This window comes from Vombatus ursinus, unplaced genomic scaffold (genome assembly GCF_900497805.2).
Source record: "Vombatus ursinus unplaced genomic scaffold, bare-nosed wombat genome assembly UNPS02010304.1, whole genome shotgun sequence".
In the NCBI taxonomy this organism is placed as follows: domain Eukaryota; kingdom Metazoa; phylum Chordata; class Mammalia; order Diprotodontia; family Vombatidae; genus Vombatus; species Vombatus ursinus.
This window is the reverse complement of record NW_020950082.1, coordinates 1,322,660-1,345,391: the sequence shown is the minus strand read 5'-3', so window position 1 is coordinate 1,345,391 and position 22,732 is coordinate 1,322,660. Positions and strand designations below refer to the sequence as shown.

The 22,732-nt window shown below is 36.1% G+C and overlaps 1 protein-coding gene across 1 annotated transcript in view; it reads left to right on the top strand.

Moving 5' to 3' along the window:
• The window catches only part of ITGBL1 (integrin subunit beta like 1), a 365,992-nt gene that overhangs the window by 186,452 nt on the left and 156,808 nt on the right, over positions 1-22,732 (top strand). The window contains exon 7 of the mRNA XM_027854089.1: positions 4,466-4,612. Coding sequence (XP_027709890.1) covers positions 4,466-4,612 — 147 coding nt within the window. The remainder of the gene's footprint in view (positions 1-4,465; positions 4,613-22,732) is intronic.

Genomic DNA, 22,732 nt, shown 5'->3' with positions numbered 1-22,732 from the left:
TATAGTTTATACATCTGCAGTCATGCAAAACATATTTATACATTAGTCATATTGTGAAAGAAAACACAGGTACCCCTCCTCCACAAAAAGAAAGTTTAAAAAAAAAGTATGCTTCTATCTGCATTCAGACTCCCTCAGTTCTTTCTCCAGAGATGAGTAGTATTTTTCATTATAAGTCCTTCAGAATTGTCTTGGATCATTATATCTCTGAGAATGTCTAAGTCATTCACAGTTTATCATTGTATAAAATTACTGTTGCTGTGTAAACTGTTCTTCTGGTTCTGCTCACTTTACTTTGCATCAGTTCATGTAAGTATTTCCAGGTTTTTCTTAAAGCATCCTGCTCATCATTTCTTATAACACAATAGTATTCCATCACAATCATATACCACAACTTGTTCAGCGATTCCCCAATTGATGGGCATCCCTTCAATGTCCAATTCTTTGCCACCACATAAAGAGTTGCAATAAATATTTTTGTACATGTAGGTCTTTTCCCCCTTTTGATGATCTCTTGGGATGCAGATCTAGTAGTGGTGTTTCTGGGTCAAAGGGTATGCATGGTTTTATAGCCCTTTGGGCATAATTGCAAATTGCTATCCAGAATGGTTGGATCAGTTCTCAACTCCACCAACAATGCATTAGTGTCCCAATTTTCCCAGTTCCCCTCCAACATTTGTCATTTTCCTTTTCTGTCATATTAGCCAATCTGATAGGGATGAGGTGTTACCTCAGAGTTGTTTTAATTTCCATTTCTTAATCAATAGTGATTGAGAACATTTTATATGACTATTGATAGCTTTGATTTCTTCATCTGAAAACTGCCTGTTCATATCCTTTGACTATTTATCAATTGGGGAATGACTTGTATTCTTATAAATTTGACTCAGTTTCCTGTATATTTGAGAAATGAGACTTTTATCAGAGAAAATTGTTTTTTATGTTTTTCTTGAATCTTATATTTGAAAATCACATTTTCTCTTCAGCTGTAGTCTTTTCATCAGGGATGTTGGAAAGTCCTCTATTTCATTGAATGACTATTTTTCCCCTGAATGATTTTACTCAGTTTTGCTGGTTAGGTGATTCTTGGTTGTAATCCTAGCTCCTTTGCCCTCTCATCCTTTAATGTAGAAGCTGATAAATCTTGTGTTATCCTGACTGTGGTTTCATGATGTTTGAATTGTTTCTTTCTGGCTGCTTGTAATGTTTTTTTTTTTCTTAACTTGGGAGATCCGGAATTTGGCTATAATATTCCTAGCAGTTTTCATTTTGGGATCTCCTTCAGGAGGTGATTAGTGGATTCTTTCAATTTCTGTTTTATGCTTGGGTTCTAGGATATCAAAGGTTCATTTTTTGTCCTGGTCTTCAGGTAGTCCAGTAATTCTTACATTATTTCTCCTTAATTTATTTTCTAGGTCAGTTGTTTTTCCAATTAGATATTTCACATTTTCTTCTATTTTTTCATTCTTTTGACCCTGTTTGTTTCTTGATGTCTTATAGAATTATTAGCCTCTACTTGCCCAATTCTAATTTGTAAGGAATTATTTTACTCAGTGAGTTTTTGTATCTCCTTTTGCATTTGGCCAACTCTGTTTTTAAGGAGTATTTTTTTTATTCATTAAATTTTTGTACATCTTTTGTCATTTGACCAATTCTGCTTTCTAAGGAGTTCTATTTAGTCCATTTTTGCGTCCCTTTTTACCATTTATACTTTTCTAGTTTTTTTAAGTGTTATTTTCTTCAGTATTTTTGTGCCTCTTAAATTTACCAAGCTGTTGACTTTTTTCATGATTATTCTTGAATTACTTTCATTTCTTTTTCTACTTTTTCTTTTCTCTCTCTTATCTGAGTTTTAAAATCCTTTCTTGAGCTTTTCTAGAAATTATTTTGGGGCCTGAGACCAATTAATGTTTTTCTTTGAGGCTTTGGATGTAGCAGATTGGACTTTGTTGTCTTCTGAGTCTATGTTTTGATCTTCCCTGTCACCATAGTAACTTTCTATGGTAAGGTTCTTTTGATATTATTTGCTCGGTTTTCCAGCCTATTTCTTGACTTTTAACTTTATGTTAAAGTTGGGCTCTGCCCCTGGGTTGGAGGGGGCACTATCCCAAGCTTCAGGTTTTTTGTGCTGCTATTTTCAGAGATAATTCTGGGGGTCTGTAAGTTTTCAGTTCTTCCAAGGTGGTATGATCTAAGGAGAAGTGTGGTTACTGAACTCCTCTCCATTGTTCTGGTCCATGAATGACCACAAGCACTCTTTTCTGCCTTAGATTTGTGATCAGGGACCCTGCTACCCTGTATGTGCAGGATCTAGTGTTCTAGTGTGCCTCTTCATCCTGGACTGCCACTTGGAATTGAGTATGAGCAATGCAACAGAGTCATGCACCCAGTGGCAGCAAAGAGTCCCCTGTAATTTCCTTCTGAACAGTTGTTTTACTTCTTATCATCTGTGAGCTGAGAGCTCTAGAAGTACCCCTGCTTCTTTTTTTTAGTCACCGCCAAAGCCTACTGCTGGCTTGCTGGTTGTGACCTGCTTGGGAATGTGCTCTACTTTCACCCGAAGGTGACAGACCTTTCCTGTCAACCTTCTAAGTTGTCTTGGGCTGGAAAATTGTTTTCACTTGTCCTTTTGTTAGTTCTACTACTCCAGAATTGGTCTTGAGGCATGATGATAACATTGTTTAGAAGGGAATTTGGGAAAGCTCAAACAAGTTCCTGCTTTTACTGTGCCATCTTCACCAATGATCTCTAAATCATCAAGTCTAATGATATCTTCTCAATTCTCATGCTTTCTGACCTCTCTGAAGCCTTCGAATATAGTTGGTCACCTTCTTCGGAATATCTTCTCCTCTCTAAGTTTTTGTGAATTTCTCTCTCCTGTTCTCATCTTATTACTTCTTAGTTTCTTTTGCTGGATCATTATCCATGTCACATTTACTGGCTATCAATACGTTTGGTTCAGGATTCTCTTGCCTTTTCTAGTATGTCTCAAGTGGTAACTTATTAGTTCTATGAGTTGATGCACTATGAGAAGGTTACTGGATTCATACTTCTAGCCCTGGCTCTCTTCTAAAGTCCAGTCCCCTACCATGAACTGCCTATTACATATTTCAAATTGGATATTACATGGGTGACTCAAAATGAACATGTCCCAAACTGGACTTGCTATCCTTCCCTTCAAACCCATCCCATTTCAAAAGGTACATTTGACTAATGAGGATCCGATCATCTACTTATTGTGGTTTAAAACCTCAATCACTTCATATGTACCACCATGTCTTGTTATTTCATTCTCCACAAAACTGCCTTCTCTATACTTACGTAAGTAACTACTTTGTTTTCAGTCTTTAGCATCTCTTGCCTGGATTATTGCAATAGTCTTCTAATTTTACATCTTCCTTCAAGATTTTTCATTCAAATTCATTCTCCATATATCTGCCTAAATGATTTTTCCTAAGGTACAGATCTGACTATGTTGTTTCCTTTACCTTCTAGAACTAAATAGAAATTCCCCTCTATGATACTGAAAACTCTTCCTTACTTAGTCCCTTCCTACATTTCCAGTCTTCTTATGCCTTAATCCCTTCCATGCATTCTACATGCCAGTCACATTGGCCTATTTGCTGTTCTCTACAAATAACTCTTCAGCTCCCCTCTCTGCCTGGTGTGCTAAAAGAAAACCTGCACCATTGCCTTTAAGGTCTATGATGTACCTCAAAGCCCAAAATCAAAGTCCAACTTATTTAACATCCCCAGGAGTAAATATAAGGGTCTTAGTGGGAATTAAGGAATTTCCAGTTGCAGTCATTTTGCTTTCCTTTGTGAATCCAACTCCTTTCAAGCGCATTAGATCCTTAGAGGAGGGAACATCCTTTGCTCCAGGGTTTTTTATTGATCTTATGAACATTTCACATAGAAAGGTTTTAACTCTTTCCTAAGCCTAGGACAGCTATTCTGCAAGATCTTGAATTCCATGCAGGTTTTAGTTTAGTCTGTTTTCTAAGCTTTTCAACCAAATGATGAGTGGGGCTCAGAAGGCATAAACATTGACAGCAAAACAGTTTGGCTCCTATTTCCCAAAGTCATCCTCCTCAGCAGAATTTAATTATCATGAGGACATAGAAGGAAAGATACAGTCACTAAGATAATCAAATTCCAAACCATAACCATCCTGTATATTGTTTTTTAGAACCTAAGGGAGCTAATTAAATGACATGCAACTGGATTTCTCTCATACTGACCAATTCAGAATTTGTCTAGCAAAAGACTGATTTTATCCAGCATGATTTAACTCCTTCATCATCATAATTCAATAAAATTCATTTTTAAGAAATTTAACATTAAACAAAATACTTTACCTTGTTTTTTTAGCATATTGTCCAAAATAAGATCTCGATTCATAGAACACTTATTATTTGAATAGAAACAACCTTTGATTAAAAAAAAAATCTGTGTCATTTTAAAGGTCATGGGCAGTGTAACTGTGGAAGATGTGACTGTAAAATAGGCTGGTCTGGGAAAAAGTGTGAGCATCCCCTTTCCTGCTCATTATCTGCTGAGGATAGCATCAAGAAGTGCCAAGGAAGTTCCAATTTGCCCTGCTCTGGAAGAGGTAAGTAAAGTCATCAAAGCTTTCTTTAAGTCCTTTTCATTCTATGCATGTGTGTATGATTGTATATATAAATATCTGTTTGTGTACATATATGTGGAGAGGGAGAGACAAAGAGAGAGGGAAAGGACACACATGCATACACACACATATACACATACACATAGATATAGATTGCTTCCTTCAAAAGCAGGTGATCTACCTTGTTAATTCATCACATAATGGCACTCAATCACATTCCTATACCACAACTTTTCAAACATTTTTCAATTTTGGATATCTTAGTTTCCAGTTTTTTTTTTTTGTCTTTTTTTCCACCACAAAAAGAGTTTCTATAAATGTTTTTATACATAAAAGACTCTTCTTTCTTTTTTTCTCTTTTGAATGTAAGTCTAGCAGTGGTATAGCTGGGCCAAAGGGCTCTGTCTGAAAGGAGATTTGCATTTTCAGAACTAATAAAGAGTAGCATCTATATGATTGAGAACACATGGGGGGGACACACTCTTCAACTATACTTTGACCCTCTTCCTGTTCTCTTTGTTTTTCAACCCAATCTTGTATGTTGCTGCCTCTCCAGGCCATTCTTCCCTTTGGTTTCTGACATATTTCATTCACTTTTGTTTCGTATGATTGCTTGTGTGAAGGATTTTTAAAGTTCATGTAAGATCAATTTTGATGGTGATAGATGTGTGCTCTACAGCCAGAGCACATGAATGACAGCACCTAATTGTCCCAGTGACATTTCTGAGACCTTAGAACGTTGCTTGTGGAGCTTATTGTCTTTGGCAAAAAAGCTTTGTCTGAAACAGATATTTATGAATTGGCATCTGCTGTAGGGGAGAGCATGCAGTCTCAGGTGTGTTCCCAGCATTGTATCAACAGAAATTGGAGGCCAGAGAAAAATCCATCCAGGAAGAAAACTGGTTCCATTCTTTTTGATTTATCAAAGTGTGAAATGTGGTTTCATCTCTCAGATGAGAATAGAAAAGCAAATGTGAAATGGACTTTTGTGGCGATGAGTAACTGAAGTTATTACAAATCTTACCCACTGAAGTTGTTGATAGGGAAAGAAGGAAAGCTATCCTTTACCTCTATGGATGACCTTCAATTTACTGTCATTTTTATCTGGGTTTCTTTATTAGTATTATTTATGCTAGAATGCTCAAAAGCTCAATATACTTTCTGTGCTTAATAGTCCCACCATAATTTCCCCATACTCAAATTTATACCAAGAGCATTAACCATAGCATTGTTTCCATGCACACAAAATTAGCATTCTTTCATAGAAACAAATAACTAAATATAGATTTTAATCAGTCTACTATTTTACCTTTGTTTTTCCAATGCAATCTCAGTAGATTTGTTGGTTGGGCTGCTATTTATAAAGGCAAAATTTATTTATTAGTGGCAGGAGAAAATGACTAATAGGAAGCTTGTTCCTTTAAAAGTATTTGGCATCACTTTATTATGAACTTAGAAACTTGGGGTGGGGGGGACGTAACTCATTTTGCTTCAGAGTATGGCTTGATTCCCATGAAAATTCTGTTCTCCTAAGGTTGCTTTTCATATATGGTGATGGGAGAAGAATATGGAAATAGTGACCTCTAATTGGGTGAGGGTGAGAAATGACTGGTGGAGAGGCAATGTGTTCACCTGGTATACTTGAGCTGTCAGGAGAGAGTGAAGAACACTTCAAGCATTTTGGGTAGACCTCCATGTGGTGAATTTATTGGAGGATTTTAATAAAATCTCACAGAATGGGCATGGCTGGGTTGAGCTCTCTATCATGGGAGGGTACTTCCAAAGCAATGAGATCACAGAGCAATCTGAGTATTTTAGACCTCTAAAGAGAAATGGTCTGAGTACAAAAGACTTGTAAAGAAAAGAGCAGTCCAATATGAAAATGCGTTTACTAGGAATGTATATGTAGAACCAATTCAGATTGTATACCATCTTGGGGAGGGAGGTGGGAAGGGAGGGGGAGAAAATGTGGAACTCAAAATTTGGAAGTGAATGTTGAAAACTAAAAATAAATTAATTAAAAAAGAAAAGAAAAGAGCAGTCCACTGTATTCAGGTTAAATTCAAGAGTATGTAGTTCTAAGTAATAACTGGCTTATGATATCACATGTTAGTGATGGGATAGAGGAAATAAATAGAACTAGAAATTTTACATGGTACTTCAAGCTGAGGAGATAGAAATTCTGTTTTGTTTCATTTAAAACAAAAAGGGAATATGGGAAGGCCCAGTACATCGTGGAATGGATCCTTTGTGGCATATTTATGAATAGATATGAAAAAGAATTTGAAAGGATAGGCATGGTTGGAAAATGATGTTCAACAATGGAGGGAATACTCATATTTATGATGTCTTAGAGTCACTGGGTATTGGAATAGTTTTTTTTTGGCAATTTGTTGTTTTTGAAATTCTATTTTGTCATTTTAGATAGGCTTCAAAAAAGGGGGGGATCATAGAATATGAGAAATTCTCATAGGAATTCTTTACAGGAAAAAAAATATTTGTTTTAAATTTATAGAGATAGCAATTCACCCTTTATTTCTAGATGATCATTGGAAATTTTCACATATGATAATATGCAGATACATGTGGACTTCACACATCCTTTCAAAAATTTCTGCATAGAAAAAGTCAGGCATTCCTTTACTTCTGTCCAAGACATATTTTTTGCACATCTTCCTAATGGTGCCAGGAACTTATTTTGCTATTATCCTGAAGGTATGCATCACTATATTTTATTATAAAAATGTTGGGAGTGAGTACATACCAATATTGCTTTGCATTTTTATAGCTCCTTTCATCTAAGTATTTTACAAGCAAATAATAACCTTATCCCTTTTTTTCTGTCTGGGAAATTGAGGCATAGAGAAGTTAAGTGATTGGACAAGGTACCATAACAAATTGCAACAAATTCAAGAATGAAAACCAAGAACTTATGATTGCCAGTCCAGTCCTCAGACCAATGAATATCACCCCTTTCTGTGCGACACATCACTACACCTGCAAAACTCCTTGGCACAGGGTATTTTTGAAGCAAATGGCTAAATTGGAAATTTTTTTTAGAGGATTAGATTTACTGTTTATGAATGAAAAAGGCAGCTGCAGTTACATTAGCGAAAAAAGCAATTACAAGGCCCATCAATTCTCATGCTTCAGAGCCTCATCTGCACACCAGCTGGGGGTCAAGGAAGAATTCTTCTCTTGGTAGAGTTGTGTATAGTGATTCTGGAATTATTCAGGTAATGTTGCAGAGGAAATGGAATTCTAGATTATCTGTTTCTGCCAGCAGGTGGTTGTCACAGTGACAAAATCACTGGTTTTGGAATCAGGAGATCAAGTTATTTGCTACCTGTGTGACCTTGGACAAAATACTGAACCTCTTTGGTTTTCACTTTTCCCATCTGTAAAATTGTACTAGATAATTGTTCAGGTCTCATCCAGATCTAATTTAAATTTACAGTTTAATTTATATTCCACTGTATAGAATGTAAGTCTCTTGAGGACATGGACAGTTTCATTTTTTTAGGTGTTTTTATACCTAGTACAGCAAGTGCCACACAGTAGGTGCTTTAAAATGGTTTTCAAATGGAATTGGAATTACCTTTTACCTAGATTTGACTGTTAGAGCCTGAAAGTAAGGGGAATAATTAACTGACTTCCTGACATTTGTTTGAGCCTATTAATAAAGTCTTTTTGTAGACTTTATTTTGTTGAATATTTTGACTACATTCACTAAAAAAGAATCTTTTTGAACTCATCATTCCTCTGGCCACAAATATACAATGAATATTGTATCTCCTTTATGCCAGAATTTTTAAGGATCTTTCAAATTTGCCTCCACCCTAGTCATCCAATCTTTTCCCTTATACCTTCCCCAAAATGTACTTTCCATTCAGGTGATGGTAGGTCTAACACCCTTCCACTATGTCCCAGCCAGGTGATTTTGCTTATGCTGTCCCTCCCCAGTATCTTTTCCCTCCTCACTTAGCTAAAAACTACTCATCCTTCAAGTAGGAACTCTAGTGCAACCTCATCCACAAAGACTTCTTTCAGTCCATGCTGATCTGTTGAGTTTTCAAAGGGTTGTAAGATCATAGATTTAGAGCTGGAAGGGACTTTAGAGGTCAGTTGAGCTAATCATACTCATTATTTTGTAAATGAGAAAACTGTGGTTACAAATGACAGAGCAGTCAAATTAAGTCAACAAGCATTTATTAAGCACCCACTATGTGCTGGGCACTGACTGAAAATATGAAGAAAGGCAAAAAACAGTCCTTGCTCTCAGGGAATTCACAGTCTAATGGAGGCAACATGCAAACAACTATATAAATAAGATTAGCAGTGGATAAATTGGAGATAATCTCAGAAGGAAGGCAGTAAGATTAATTGGGGACTAGGAAAGGCTTCTTGCAAAACAAAACAAACAAACAAAAACCTTTTGTCTAGACTTGAAGAAAGCCAGAGAAACCACTGAAGGGGAGATGAAGAAGTAGATAGTTCTGAGGCTTGGGGGATAGCCAGGGAAAACGCCTGGAGTCAGTAGACTGGGTATTCAGTGTAAGGATTAAGAGGTATGCCAGTGTCATTAGAGTGCAGAATATGTGGCAGAAAGGGGAAAGTAAAGTATTAAAGGGACTTGTAACTTAAGAAAAGGCAGGTTTAAAAGCCAAAGGTCCTCTTTCTCCAGATAGTGTTCTTTCCACTGTGTTCTTTCCACTGTACCTCCATCATTTTAATTCCATACAGATTCTCATTTGCACGAGATAATGTTACTTTAGTTTTACTAACCAGGTTGTACCTTGAGGGGAGGGATTGCATGGTTTCCTGATCTGAACTCTCTTCTCTTAATTGTTCAGTTACACACAATGTAGCACTTATGGTTTTCAGCTAGTTTTGTTTGCTACTTTTGTCACCACAAAAGTGCAACAAGGCAAAGACCACTTCCTAGAATTCTTTTGTACACACACACACACACACACACACACACACTTTATATATATATTATTCCCACAGATCTCAGTGTACTTTGGGGCTCCATAAATACTTGTTTGTAAACTAAGGTTTTGGCAAACAAATGATACAATCTAATTTTATCTTAGAATCACAAGATCCTGCAAAGATTTGGAAAAGATCTTAAAATACTGTGTGTATGTGAATGTGAATTATATTCTCTTGCTGTACCTTCAATATCATTTAGCTATGAAAAGAAGACTTATTGGGTATGCCAGTTTCAGCTTGTGCTTTGTAGAATTGATCAATGTTATCATTTTCCATGATGTTTAATGTTTCAGTATTATTTTCAATGAACAGTCTCATTTGCCCAGATTTTCCGAAGCATTTTTTTTTTGTTTTTAATGATTAAAAACATCTCCAGCCTTTCCCTCAGCTTTCCTATTCCTAAAATGTTCGCTCTCCCAATGCTCAAATTTGTGATCTCAAAGGGCCAGTGTATCTGTTAGGACTAAGGAGTGTGCCTTCAAAACAAACGTGCTGTAACTGTATGTCTTTAAGTGCTCTCTTCAGCTGCATAAAACCTACCTAAGTCATCCCAGGATCTTCCCAGATGGGAGCAACCAACTCATGCATTCTTTACCTAAACAAATAGCACTACCACCTGTCAGCTTTTCTAACTTTTAATACCTTCACAGGCAACTAGGGGGTACAGTGAAAAGAGTGCCAGACTTGAAGTTGAGAAGTCTCATCTTCATGAGTTCAAATCTGTCCTCAGACTCTTACTAGTTGTGTGACCCTGGGCAACTCATTTAACCCTGTTTGCCTCAATTTCTTCATCTACAAAATGATCTGAAGAAGGAAATGACAAACCACTCTAGTAGTATCTTTGCTAAGAAAATCCCAAATGGAGTCACATGGACCTGATTGAAATGGCACAACAATAACAATAACAACAACAACAATAACAACAATAACAACAATGCCTTTAAGGATTCTTATGTGTGGATATGACTATCCTAATAATAATAATTCAAACTCACTTGGCTTGTGTGCCCTATCCATTGTATGTCCCTCAAACAACTAAGTCAATTGACATTTAAGTTACATTTGCTATATTGGAAAAAAAAAATGAAAAATTGAGACCATAAGCTATTGAGCATTCTACTTGTTCCCAATCTCTTCTGGAAAATCCTCTATTATTTTCCCAGGAAAGGAGAGGCCAACACACATAAACACCTTTAAGAGAAATGCTTTAAAATGTCCTGTTTTCAAAGTCATTGAGGGATGAGGAGGAAAGTGAGCATTGTTACTCCATCCCCCCTTGTCCTCTTATATAACTGTGGTGAATGATTTCCCGTGGCAAGTCAGGTGACTAACCTCCACCTCCTGGTGTGTACCCCATTGCAGTCAGCTTCTGGTTCTGTGCCTTCTCCCATGATTGTAACCATGCACCCTGCATGTCCCATTCAGGAAGAATAAACTTTTGCAGGTTGCCTGCTGCCAGATGAAATCACAGAAAGGTAAAAGAGATGAAAATGACCCACTGCATCTTTGAAAAGTCTCATCAGAGTGCAGAATAGTGCAATGTCTGACAACCATTTCTTATGTCAGTCTAGAACCTTTTTCATTCCATAATTTCATCCTCACTATGGCAACTAAAGATCCCCAAAGTGGGAGAACACAATGTTGCTGCACACTTCTGCACAAAAGAGGTTGCAGCATTTTGTTATCATTTTACTTATAGGTCTATTTTAAAGGTATTTGTCTTTTGATATTCATTTGTCCTTATGCCTGAAACATCTTTTTAGTCCATGTACAGTCACATTATTGGCTTTCTCTCTGCCCTTTATATCTTCTGATGTTTTGATCTCCTATCATTATCCTTATTCTGTATACACTATTACACATATTTTAGTTTTTCTGGCATGGACCCATGGAAGAATAAGAACTTATAGGATATTTTATAGGAAGGAAATGGAAGTTAGGATTCTACATTAATATGAAAGAAAATTTTACATATTATAACATTCTAGAAAATAAGAGTTATGGCTTCATTTTTATCAGCTAATGTGCTTTGATTAATGAGTAGTACTACAAGATGTTTCAATACTTGTTTCCAAGAAAATTCTTTCAAAGAGAAATGGCCTGCCAAATTTCCAACATCAGGAGACTTTTCAGTTTTCATCATTGTTAAGTCTTCCCTTGTTACCCTAAAATGATGCATCTGTAAGATTTCTTGCTTACATCTCAGAGGCTCATTGGGCTGGAAGGGACCACAGTAATTTAACAAAACAAATCCCTATGAATAACAATTTTCTATCTAAAAATTTTAGTTTACATTATTTTGTGACAGCAAAGGATTTATTTTTCTCATTCATTTCAGTAGATTTGGGAGGGGGCGGACCTGGGGATTTGAATCAATGCTTCTCCAGTAAATCCAATCCAGTCTTATCCAATAAGCTTTTATTAAGCATATACTGTGTTCCAAGCACTGTGTTAGGCACCAGGGATAGAGGAAGACAAAAAAAAAAATAACAAAATAGTCCCTGCCCACAAAGAGCCTTTACTTTCTTGGGCAGGGGTCAGGCTTCCTTTCAAACACAACATCGTACTACATATAATAAGAATATGATGACTATAATATAAAAAATAAAAATAATGAAATATCACAGACTTAAACCACTCTATAGTGGTAATATGGGTACTTAATGAAGGAGGTACAGCAAGTTTTCAGGCCACTGGGATTTTAATGCAATTCTACTACTGGATTTGGAACCAATTGTTCAGAAGTTCTGAGTAGTGTTCCTATTGATATGTTTTGTAACATTAGGAAGCTGCCTGTTTGGTATCTCAGTTTTTTTGGAAATCATACACTCCACTTGGTTATTACAGTCAATTTCTACAGTCATAATAATGGAAATGACGTAGAACATAAGCTTCTTGAGATAAGGGATTTTTTGTCTTATTCATTGTATTTCCTAGCAGAGTGACTTAAATATAACATTTTAAGTACTCAAGAAACAATGCTTGAATTAAATTCAGTTGAACCCTGATGGAATGGCCCTGTAATGACATATTAAAACTTTGAATGGATTGGGGATAGCTAGGTGGCACAGTGGATAGAACACCAGCCCTGAAATCAGGAGGACCTGAGTTCAAATCCGGCCTCAGACCAAACACTTGACACTTCTTAGCTGTGGGACGTTGAGCAGGTCACTTAACCCCAATTACCTTTAAAAAAAAAAACTTTGAATGAAAAATGAGAAAGCATAAAAAATAAATAGAAATTTTAATCCTTTATGAGGAATGACAGTGAAGAATTAAGATTAGTGCTATATGTGTAGAAGGACATAATCATTATAAGTAAATCTCTACCATTCAGGAATGCTGCTACCCAATTAGTGTCCTTTGTTTCTGTTAGTCTTATTTCCTCTTTCCTTTCCTCTGTTTTATAATAATGAAGGAGAAAAGATAGAGAAGACTAAAAAGTAAATATATGCAAATGACATTTTAGCACTATGGAAAGTGGAAGAGGAGTAGAGTGAAAATGACAGACAAAAGTAAGAATTTTTATCTGTGGTTTCCACTTGCCATACTTTCAAAAATTGGAAAATAATTTTTCTTTCCTTTCTTCCTTCCTTCCTTCCTTTTTCCTTCCTTCTTTTTTTCCTTCCCTCTCCCCTTCTCTTCCTTCCTTCCCCCTTCTTTTCTTCCCAGTCACTCATTGGATATCTATTGTATACTCTTATCACTGCCAATAAAGGCAGAACAAATATTTTCCAAATTGTTGTGGTCAACCAAGCACCTTTTTTGGAGTATAGTTCATCTCTGGTGACACAGGACAGTTTATATTCATAGATTGTAGTCAATGAAATGAGATGAAAGATATTTTGATAATTTTTGGCTGTGATATCTTATGTGGGAAATAGGATACAAACCTCTAAGCAAAATTCCTTGGCTGAGAAGGAAAGCATTCTAGTCAAAATTAGAATAAATATTGTCAAAGCCTATTTGAAGTGAACATGGAAAATTGGATAAGCTTTCAATTATAGTTCCTTTAAATAGGCATGAAACTGAATTTATGACAAGTGTGGCATTGCCTTTACTACAATGGCATAGTTATACTGGATCTATTCCTATGCAGTGCAGAGTTCAGTATGGAGATTTGGCAATCAGATGGCTAATCCTAGTCAATAGAATCAAATCAGATAATTCAGGCTGAAAAAAAATCTAATTTCTACTTTGGATATTTCCTATTTATATCGACTAAAACTTAAAAGTCTCCTTTGTATTTTGACTTTGTATTTCCTCTGTGTGTTTGTGTGTGTGTATACACACACACATACATACATACATCCATACACACACAAATATAAAAAGAGAGGCAGCAGGGAGTGGTGAACAAAGAGTTGTCCTTGTCATCAGGAGGACCTAGATTTAAGTCCTATCTCTGGTACATACTGGCTATGTGATGCTTGGTGCTGTCCTTTGCCTCTCTGTGCTCCATATAACTTCAAATTGCAGGTTTTGATCTGCATTGATAGAGAGAGTTTCCTGAACCAATAAAATTATATATCTGATCTCTCTACCCCCTCATTTTACTTTGCATATATTTAGCTACATATGCATTTTATATATACGTGTGTTTCTGTGTGTGTGTTGTTTCCTCACATTTAACTGTAAGCATCTTTAAAGCAGTGCAGTCTTGCTTTTGACTTTATAACCATAATAGCTAGCACAGATTTTAGCACATTGAGATGGCAATAGGGATTAGGATTACAATTTCATTGATATGGGGAACCTCTAGGTGAAGAAACTTCCCAAGTTAGTACATTCTCTGAAACTTATAGTCTTAAGATAATTTCCTAGAATACAGATTTTAAATGACTTGCCCAAGGTCACACCTTAGACTGAGCTTGGCATTTATCTAGTGCTAAATGAATGCTTAATGTACAGAATTGAATTCTTGGATATTTCCTCTATTTATTCAGAAAAGAAACTGTCTACACTTTGGAAAGCAGTTCTCACGATTTGTTACAGAAAAAAGGCACTACCTTATTTATTGGTTTTAGAATCATGGCATAAAATGTTAGAGCTAGAAGGCCCAAGGGTTATTTAAAGCCTTTTATAATAGAAAAGATGGCCTATAATTTATCTCATTAACTAAGGAGTACATTGAGTTTTATAACAAAATGCAATGTAAGGGTTATTCAACACCTCATAGGATCATAAAACTAATAAGGCAGTCATCAAACATTTTATCAAGGCTGACTGTGTACCAGGTACTCTGCTCACTGTGAGGATACAAAAGAAAGCAAAAATAGCCCCTGTCCCTAAGAAACTTACAATCTAATGAGAGAGGCAATATGTAAACAACTGAATATAGACAAAATACATCTAAGATAATTTGGAGATGATCTCAGAGGGAAGACACTAGTATTAAGAGAGATCAGGAAACACTTCTTGTAGAAGGGGAGATTTTACCTGAGATTTGGAAGAAGCCAGAATAGCCAGAAGGGAAGAAAGAGAAGGGAAAGAATGCCAGGCATGGAGTACTGCCAGTGTAAATGTCTGGGCTTCAGGAGATAGAGTTTCTCATTTAAAGAACAGCAAAAAGATGAGTGCCACTGAATGTACATGACTGGGAATAAGGTGTTAAGATGAATGAAAAGATAGGAGGGGGTCAAGTTATGAAGGGCTTTGAATGTCAAACATAGGATTTTTATATTTGATTCTGGGAGTGATAAGGAACTACTGGAATTTATTGATTAATGGGTTGAATTGGTTAGACCTGTGCTTTAGGAAGATAAAATTCTTGGTTGAGGGAAGGATGGCCTGCAGTGAAGAGTCTTGAGACAAGAAAAGCAGGTTGATATAATAGTCCAGGCATGAGGTGATAAAAACTTGCACTGGGGTGGTAACAGCATCAGAGGAGAAAGGGGGCTCATGTAAGAGAGAAAGAGATGTTATGAAGATAGAAGATACAGGACTGACAACAGATTGTATATAAGGAGTAATAGAAATGAAGAGTCTAGGACAAGGGTGGGAAACCTGCAGCCTTGAGGCCACATGTGACCCTTCTGGGTCTTCAAGTGCTGCCCTTTGACTGAATCCAAACTTCACAGAACTAACCCCCTTAATAAAAGGATTTGTTTTGTAAAACTTAGACTCAAAAGGCCACTCTCAAGTTCCTAGAAGGCCACATGTGACCTGGAGGCCGCAGATTCCCCACCCCTGGTCTAGGATGACACCTAAGTTATGAGCCTGGGTGATGGGGAGGATGGTGGTGCCCTCAACAGCATTAGAGAAGTTAGGAAGAGGGGAAGATTTGAGTATCCTCCACATTGTCAACCCAAGTCCAATCTAAGAAAGATAAACAGAATTAGGTTGTGTGTGTGTTTCATTTCTTTCAAGCTGGCAGCTTGCATGAGGAGCTGCAGTTGGAACTGAGCTCACTTTGGGGTTAGGCTACACATATTATAAAGACAAAAACCACAAAGTTGGGAGGGAAGGGTAGTGTTGTGGCCCAATCAGGTATTGCCACAGTCCCTCAGGTTCAGTTTCCGTTTCCCAGGGAGGGGGCATTTCACAGAGATCAGGAGATGCCTACATGGAACAAGGAAGAGGGTCAGGCTGAAAACTCCCCAAGGTCCCAGAACTAGGATGCTTATACTAGTTCTGTCCATTAGAGCTGGTACGAACCAGTTTAAGTCATTTCTGTAGTTGCTGGCACAGCAGAGAGGGTTCAGGGCTCAGGAAGTGAATGCTGCAAAGGATCTCTGGTATGTCAAGCTCAAGGGATGCTCAGTCTGCCTTCTGATTGGCTGATTCTGATTCCCAGGTCAGTGTGGCCTCCTCTGGATAGTAAAGGAGCTCAAGCAAAACAAAGTGGCTAGTAAAGTCATTAACCATTCCATTTCCACAACATTAATAGAGAAATTAGGAAGGGGGTAAGGTATGAAGGAAAGGATAATGAATTTATATCTGGATGTGTTAGAAAGTATCAGTATCTATGTAGAAATCCCCTAGTATGAGGGCAGGAGTTGAGGAGGAGAGAGATTAGGAAGAAAAAAAAGGAGTGTCCTGAAGGTTGATAAATAACAGCTTTCAGAATTTTGATTGTGTACTAGACATGGATTGGGTGAACCTGAAAGGAGAGATTTGTGAGTGATAATGGTAGAGTGAGAGCTTGGAAATTAGTATTTGGGTATTGGTATAAAAATCAAGGAGTATTCTGACTCCTTCCCATAAATAGTGAGTCAGGGCAATGCGTTAAAGTTCAAACAGTATTGAAAAGGGTGCCCAGGGAAGCTGTATTATGGAAACAGCCAGAACTCAGTGAGAGCCAGAAGACTGAGGCAATAGGAAAGGAAAAGGTTCAAGATAAAATCTGTTACCTGTGTAGAGAGAATGGAAAATGTGGAGAGTTTAGAGTGATACGTTGGTGGGGTTGGTTTGAGGAGAATGGGCATAATGGAGCAGGCAATGGGTGACTTAAATAATGATGACAGAATATGATAAACACTGGAATGGAGAGGGTATGACTGGGTGGGATTTGTTAATCATTGAGGAATGAGTTCAAAAGATGCCTTAAAGGTTAACTAGTCCAATGGCTTCATTTTCCAGATGGGGAAACTGAGGTTCACAGGTCAAATAACTTTTCTAAATTTACAAAGATAATAATTGGCATTGCTGGTTTTTGTACTCATTTCTCTGACTCCAAATCCAGCTTGCTTCATCCTATAACACACTACAAAATAATGTCATCCTGACTGTCATAGTGAGCATACTAATTTTGAAAGGTATATAAACATCTCATTTAAAGTTCACAAAAACAGGAAGAAAAGTGATGAGAGGGGAAGTAAGAGGAGTTAGGAAGATAGTTAAAAAATTAGTTTTAAGGACAGAAGCAGAGGAGAGATAGTTTTGCCTAAATAAATATAATATATAGTCTGTCTGTAGACTCTCATTTAACATGTTTCAAACACAGTGATATTGACACCTTCCCATAGATTAACACCTGGATCGCTATCATTTACATATTAAACTCTTTAAATTTTTTATTTTGCTCTTTTCTTTCACGGTAAAAGATTATTACAACATTTAAAAATGAAAGACTCTTTTGAGTTCCCTACATACGGATAAAAGTGTAAAATAAGAAAATATTTCAAACAAGTAATAAAAATGAAGCCTTAGAGATATATACTTTGGAAATTTACTGAGAAAAATTTAAGTTGACTTTCATCTCTTATCTCTCAAAAATTATCTGTTATCTATTGACACCATGGGGGAAAAAACCCTATAAACTCACTGCATTAAAAAAAATTCTCATTGTGAAGAGAAGCAGAGAATTAATCATTTTAGTGGTCAGTTCAGTGCATAGAGAGCCAGAATGTACATCATTCATTTCAAGTCCCCCAAAATTCAGTCACCACCAGGAACAACGCACTAATCTAGGTATTTGATTATAAAAAGAGGCAAGACCTAATTCCTTATCACAAGGAGCTTGCAATCTAGCAATTGTTGTTGTTCAATCATTTCTAAATTAATTAATTAAATTAATTAAATCTTTGTGATCCTATTTAGGATTTTCTTGGCAAAGATATTGGAATGTCTTGCCATTTCCTTCTCCATTTCATTTTTGCAGATGAGGAAACTGAGGCAAATAGTGTCAAGTGGCTTGCCCAGGAACACACAGCTAGTACATGTCTGAGGCCAGTTTTGTACTCTGGAAAAGTCTTCCTGACTCCAGGCCAGCACTCTATCCATTGTGACACTTAGCTTCCCTTTTGGGAAATGACCCAGGAACAAATGATGTAGCACTAACTTGTGTTTGTCAATCAAGTTACTTCCCATTTTGTACACATAGATCAAGCAAACTCAGTGATCTCTAAGCTTCCTAATCTATTCAACAGCTGCATAGAATACATGGTTGGTGCTCAATAGTTAGAATTCTACTCCTCAGATGCCTTGTCCAAGTAGGTCCAGGTGACATCTACCAAAAGCTTATTAAATAGAGGCCTAAAGCTTTCTAAGGCCTTAAGGTTGATAACAATAAGACATTACAGTGGACTAAAGAAATAGATTTGAATTTTAATCATTTATAACTGAAAAGTTTTAAGCATTTAGTTCAAGTTAGTTAACTCAAGTTAGTGAACTAAACTATCTACTTCAGGTAAAAGTCTATATTTAATGACCCATTTTATGTCCATTAAAGAAATGTCATAAGTCAATTTTTACCTGGGAAAAAGATAAATCATGTAATATTATTAAATTAAAAACCAGAAATGAAACTAGCAAGTCATTCTATGAACTCCTCCAGTCTTCTAGAATTGTACTCTATTCTAGAATCTTAAATGTTCCAAGACCTCATTATCTTGAACAAATTAATAATGTAGCTTATTAGAAAAATGAAACAAATCATTCAGAAATTGCCCAAGCTAAGAAGAAGCTAAGAAAACAGCACCAACTCTCCTGAAAAGTGTAACGAGAAAGTGAACTCTGAACATTTTCAAACCTCAAAGTAAGGTGAATATATAAATTTAAAACTAGAGAGCTAGATAACGTTTATCATCAATGTTAGAAAATAGACCGAAACAATTAGCATCCTATTTTTCCATCACTAGGGGTCCACATTTTAGTAGTTTATTTCCAGAAGGGGAAAAAAGAATACAAAAACTTAAACATTTTAGCAAACATTTCTACAAATTATAAGCTATCATCTGTGCTGAAGATATCATAAGAAAGCTTTGAGATAATTTAGTAAGACTAAATTAGGTGAAGGAACTTCAAATAATGTTGGTCTGAAATAAAGAATATTTTTAGCCAAAAGAGTAGTTCCTAATTCATAAGAGGAAATGTTTTCTAATAGTTAAGACATTGATAAGAAAATTCCATGTTATTTGATGATCAATTCTTCTTGTTAATCTTTCTATTTAAGATGGTAGAAGACAAGAATTATCATAAATTAATGAAGGCCCAACTGAAATACCAAGTAACTGATAATTCCTCCCCTAGTACACATAGACTCACTGCACATAAACTTTTAAGAAACTGTACACTTCTTAGTAGGCAGTTTACTATTACCTTTTATTGTTTTCATTAAATAAAGCACTGAATTTTGCTTTTAAGATAAAGTTTTTTTAAGATAATAAGTTGTCACAGCATCTTTGTAAGTGTCCACCATATATATTTGTTGCAGTTCTGAATTAAAAAAAATAAAGTTAACATTTTATTGAATCTAGTAATTATGAGAAGATAAATACACATATCAATGGATTAGAAAAGTCCATATAATAGGAATGAGGGATTTTGGAAGGGATCAGTTTGGGATGGGTCTCTAGGCTCTAGGGGTATGGATTAAGGAAAAGGACAAAAGGGGTAGCAGCTGAACAGGGTCTTGAAAAAGGGGGAGGATTTCATTGATGAAGTTATGGGAAAAGGGGAGGCTCTCAGGGGTGGGAGACACGGGGTAGAGAGGTAAAAAAGGGAAGAGAAAGAAGGATGGTAAATAGTTCAATTTCACTACGTAAAGGAGCATAGTATACGATAACACTGCAAAGATAATTCTGAACCAGATTGTAGGGAACTTTAAGTGACAGACTGAGGAGCTTGTTTTTCCAAATATATTTCAGTTGGAAAGATGAACCAACATGTAATTAAATAGCATTTATATAGTATTATGGATTACATTTTTTCCTGTAAGATATAGAGTAATACTGTCCATACTTTGAAAAGTTATTGAATATACCATCACCCATTAATATTAGTATTTTAAATTCAACACTATATATGCTAATATAAAATAAAATTTTCATAGAAATCTCTATTCTGAATGTCAAAATAAGGACAAGCAATGCAATGAAATGGAATATGCAAATGTAGACCATTCTAATGGGAAATAATGTATTTTCACTTCATAATCACCACTGAGCATTTTTGGAGCTACTGTAGTTCATTTAGTGATATATTATGGCCCTTGCCATCTTACTACCATGCCATGTGCCACTACAGGTACTAGTATTGCTAGACCTCTTACCCTGGGGCTATGCTACACTGACTGGTGAGGACTCACTATATCCAGTTAACCCCAACAGGCTCCCAGCTGCATCATATTCCATCATGCCTCTCTATGGTTATCTACTTGCCATTCTTCTAGGAGTGTTATTTCCCACCCCTCATTTTTTAATTTAGTATTTTATGTTTCTTCCAATTGCATGTAAAAACAATTTTAACATTCTTTTTTTTAAATTTTGAGTTTCTAATTCTCTCCCTCCCTCCCTTTACTCCCCACCCCTGTATTGAGAAGACAAGCAATTTGATATAGGTTATACATATGCAATCTTGTAAAACATATTTCCATGTAAGTCATGTTGTAAAAGAAAACACAGACCAAAAACCCCAAGAAAAATAAAGTAAAGAAAAAGTATGCTTTGATCTGCATTCAGACTCCATCAGTTCTTTCTATGAAGATGAATAACATTTTTCATCATAAGTCCTTTAGAATTGTCTTGGGTCATTGTATTACATACTGAGAATGGCTAAGTTATTCACATTTATTCACACACACGTGCATATACATATATATATATATATACATATATATATATAAAATTACCATCTTATAGCTACCACAAGGTAGCTGTATAATACAAAATTGAGAAAATACTTAATAAGTTACTGTGAGCCACCACTCTTCTAAGGGACAAAGAAGTCCTCGAATGTCTTAAAATATAGTAGGAGAGATTCAACATGTATAATCTATAATACCATGTAGAATATGAGAAGAGCATAAGCATAGCAAAAGAAGAGTAGGAAGAAAATCTCATTCTTCCCAGAGAGATTAAGGAAAGCTTCAGAGAGAAGTAGGCATTTGAGCTTGAAGGATGAAGAGGATTGAAACAGGTAAAATTTAGACAGGGTAATTTGAATGAGATAATATAAGGCTGTATAGCTGGGAAGGACAATAGAGTTCACCTATTCCAAATGTCATAGATTGGTTTGATGTTATAGCCAATTATTGCTAATTGACTATATGAGAGATTTATGCTTACTGAGTGCTATGAGGTTTACTGTAAGAATACACAGGACCAGATGGTAACTAGCAGTCCTTTGCTAAGCATTACAAACACTGTGGGTACTGGATAGTAGTCTCAATAGCCACATGTCTGTCCTGTTCCCAGATTCTTAATTACCAAAGTCATAGAGGATTCTGTGGATGGTCAACCAGGAATGTTGAGCAGCTGTTGGAATTATTGCTGGGTGTACTAAATGGTTTGTAGCTTCCCTCCTTGGCAAGCAGTTTATACTTCTCAGGGACAAAATGGGGAAAAAAAGTAATATAGGGAAGCTCCCCATTTAAAGGCAAAGTAAAGACAAGATTAATGACACTGTTTGGATACTGTTTGCTTTATCACTTTATCACCTAAATTATTAACCTCCCAAGTTAGCCCCTAATAAAGTACATTTAAGGAAAAATCTACCTTGGCAAATAGATGGCACCATGGTTAGGGAGCCATATTTGGCTCTGTATCAATACCCGAGTTAGCAATACCTGAGTTCAAATTCTACCTCAGACACTTATTAGCTGTGTGACCACGGCAAGGTACTTTATTGCTATCAGCTTTACTTTCCCCATTTGTAAAGTAGGGATCATTGTAGTGCTCACTCCACAGTATTATTATAAAGATCAAATAAGATAATACATGCAATGTGCTTTGCAACCCTCAGTGCTATATAAATGGTGGTGTTGGTGGTGATATCAAAGGCTTGGACAAGTGGTAGGTGCCTGCCTTATCTTAGGGAGCAGGGGTAGGATTAAGTGCCAGAAGTAGAATTTGACCTCAGGTTCTGTATAAATCATGCACTCATTATACGAGAAAATAATTTGGAAGGTATAAAGAATGAAACAAATTTAACATATTATTACGTTATTCCCAGTTCTTTTTCTTTGCTTTCACTGCTGACCCTTTCTGGAATTTCCTCTTCCTTCCTCTCTACATTTTCTGAATTTAACTTTTATTTTTTGAAGTTTTTTTCTCTTTTGTTATTATTATCTTTTAGTTGTATACTCCTTCCATATTCATTTCCAAATGCAAACCTTCCTGTTTTCCTATTCAACAAGTTTTCCTTATAACAAATTTTAAAAGTAGA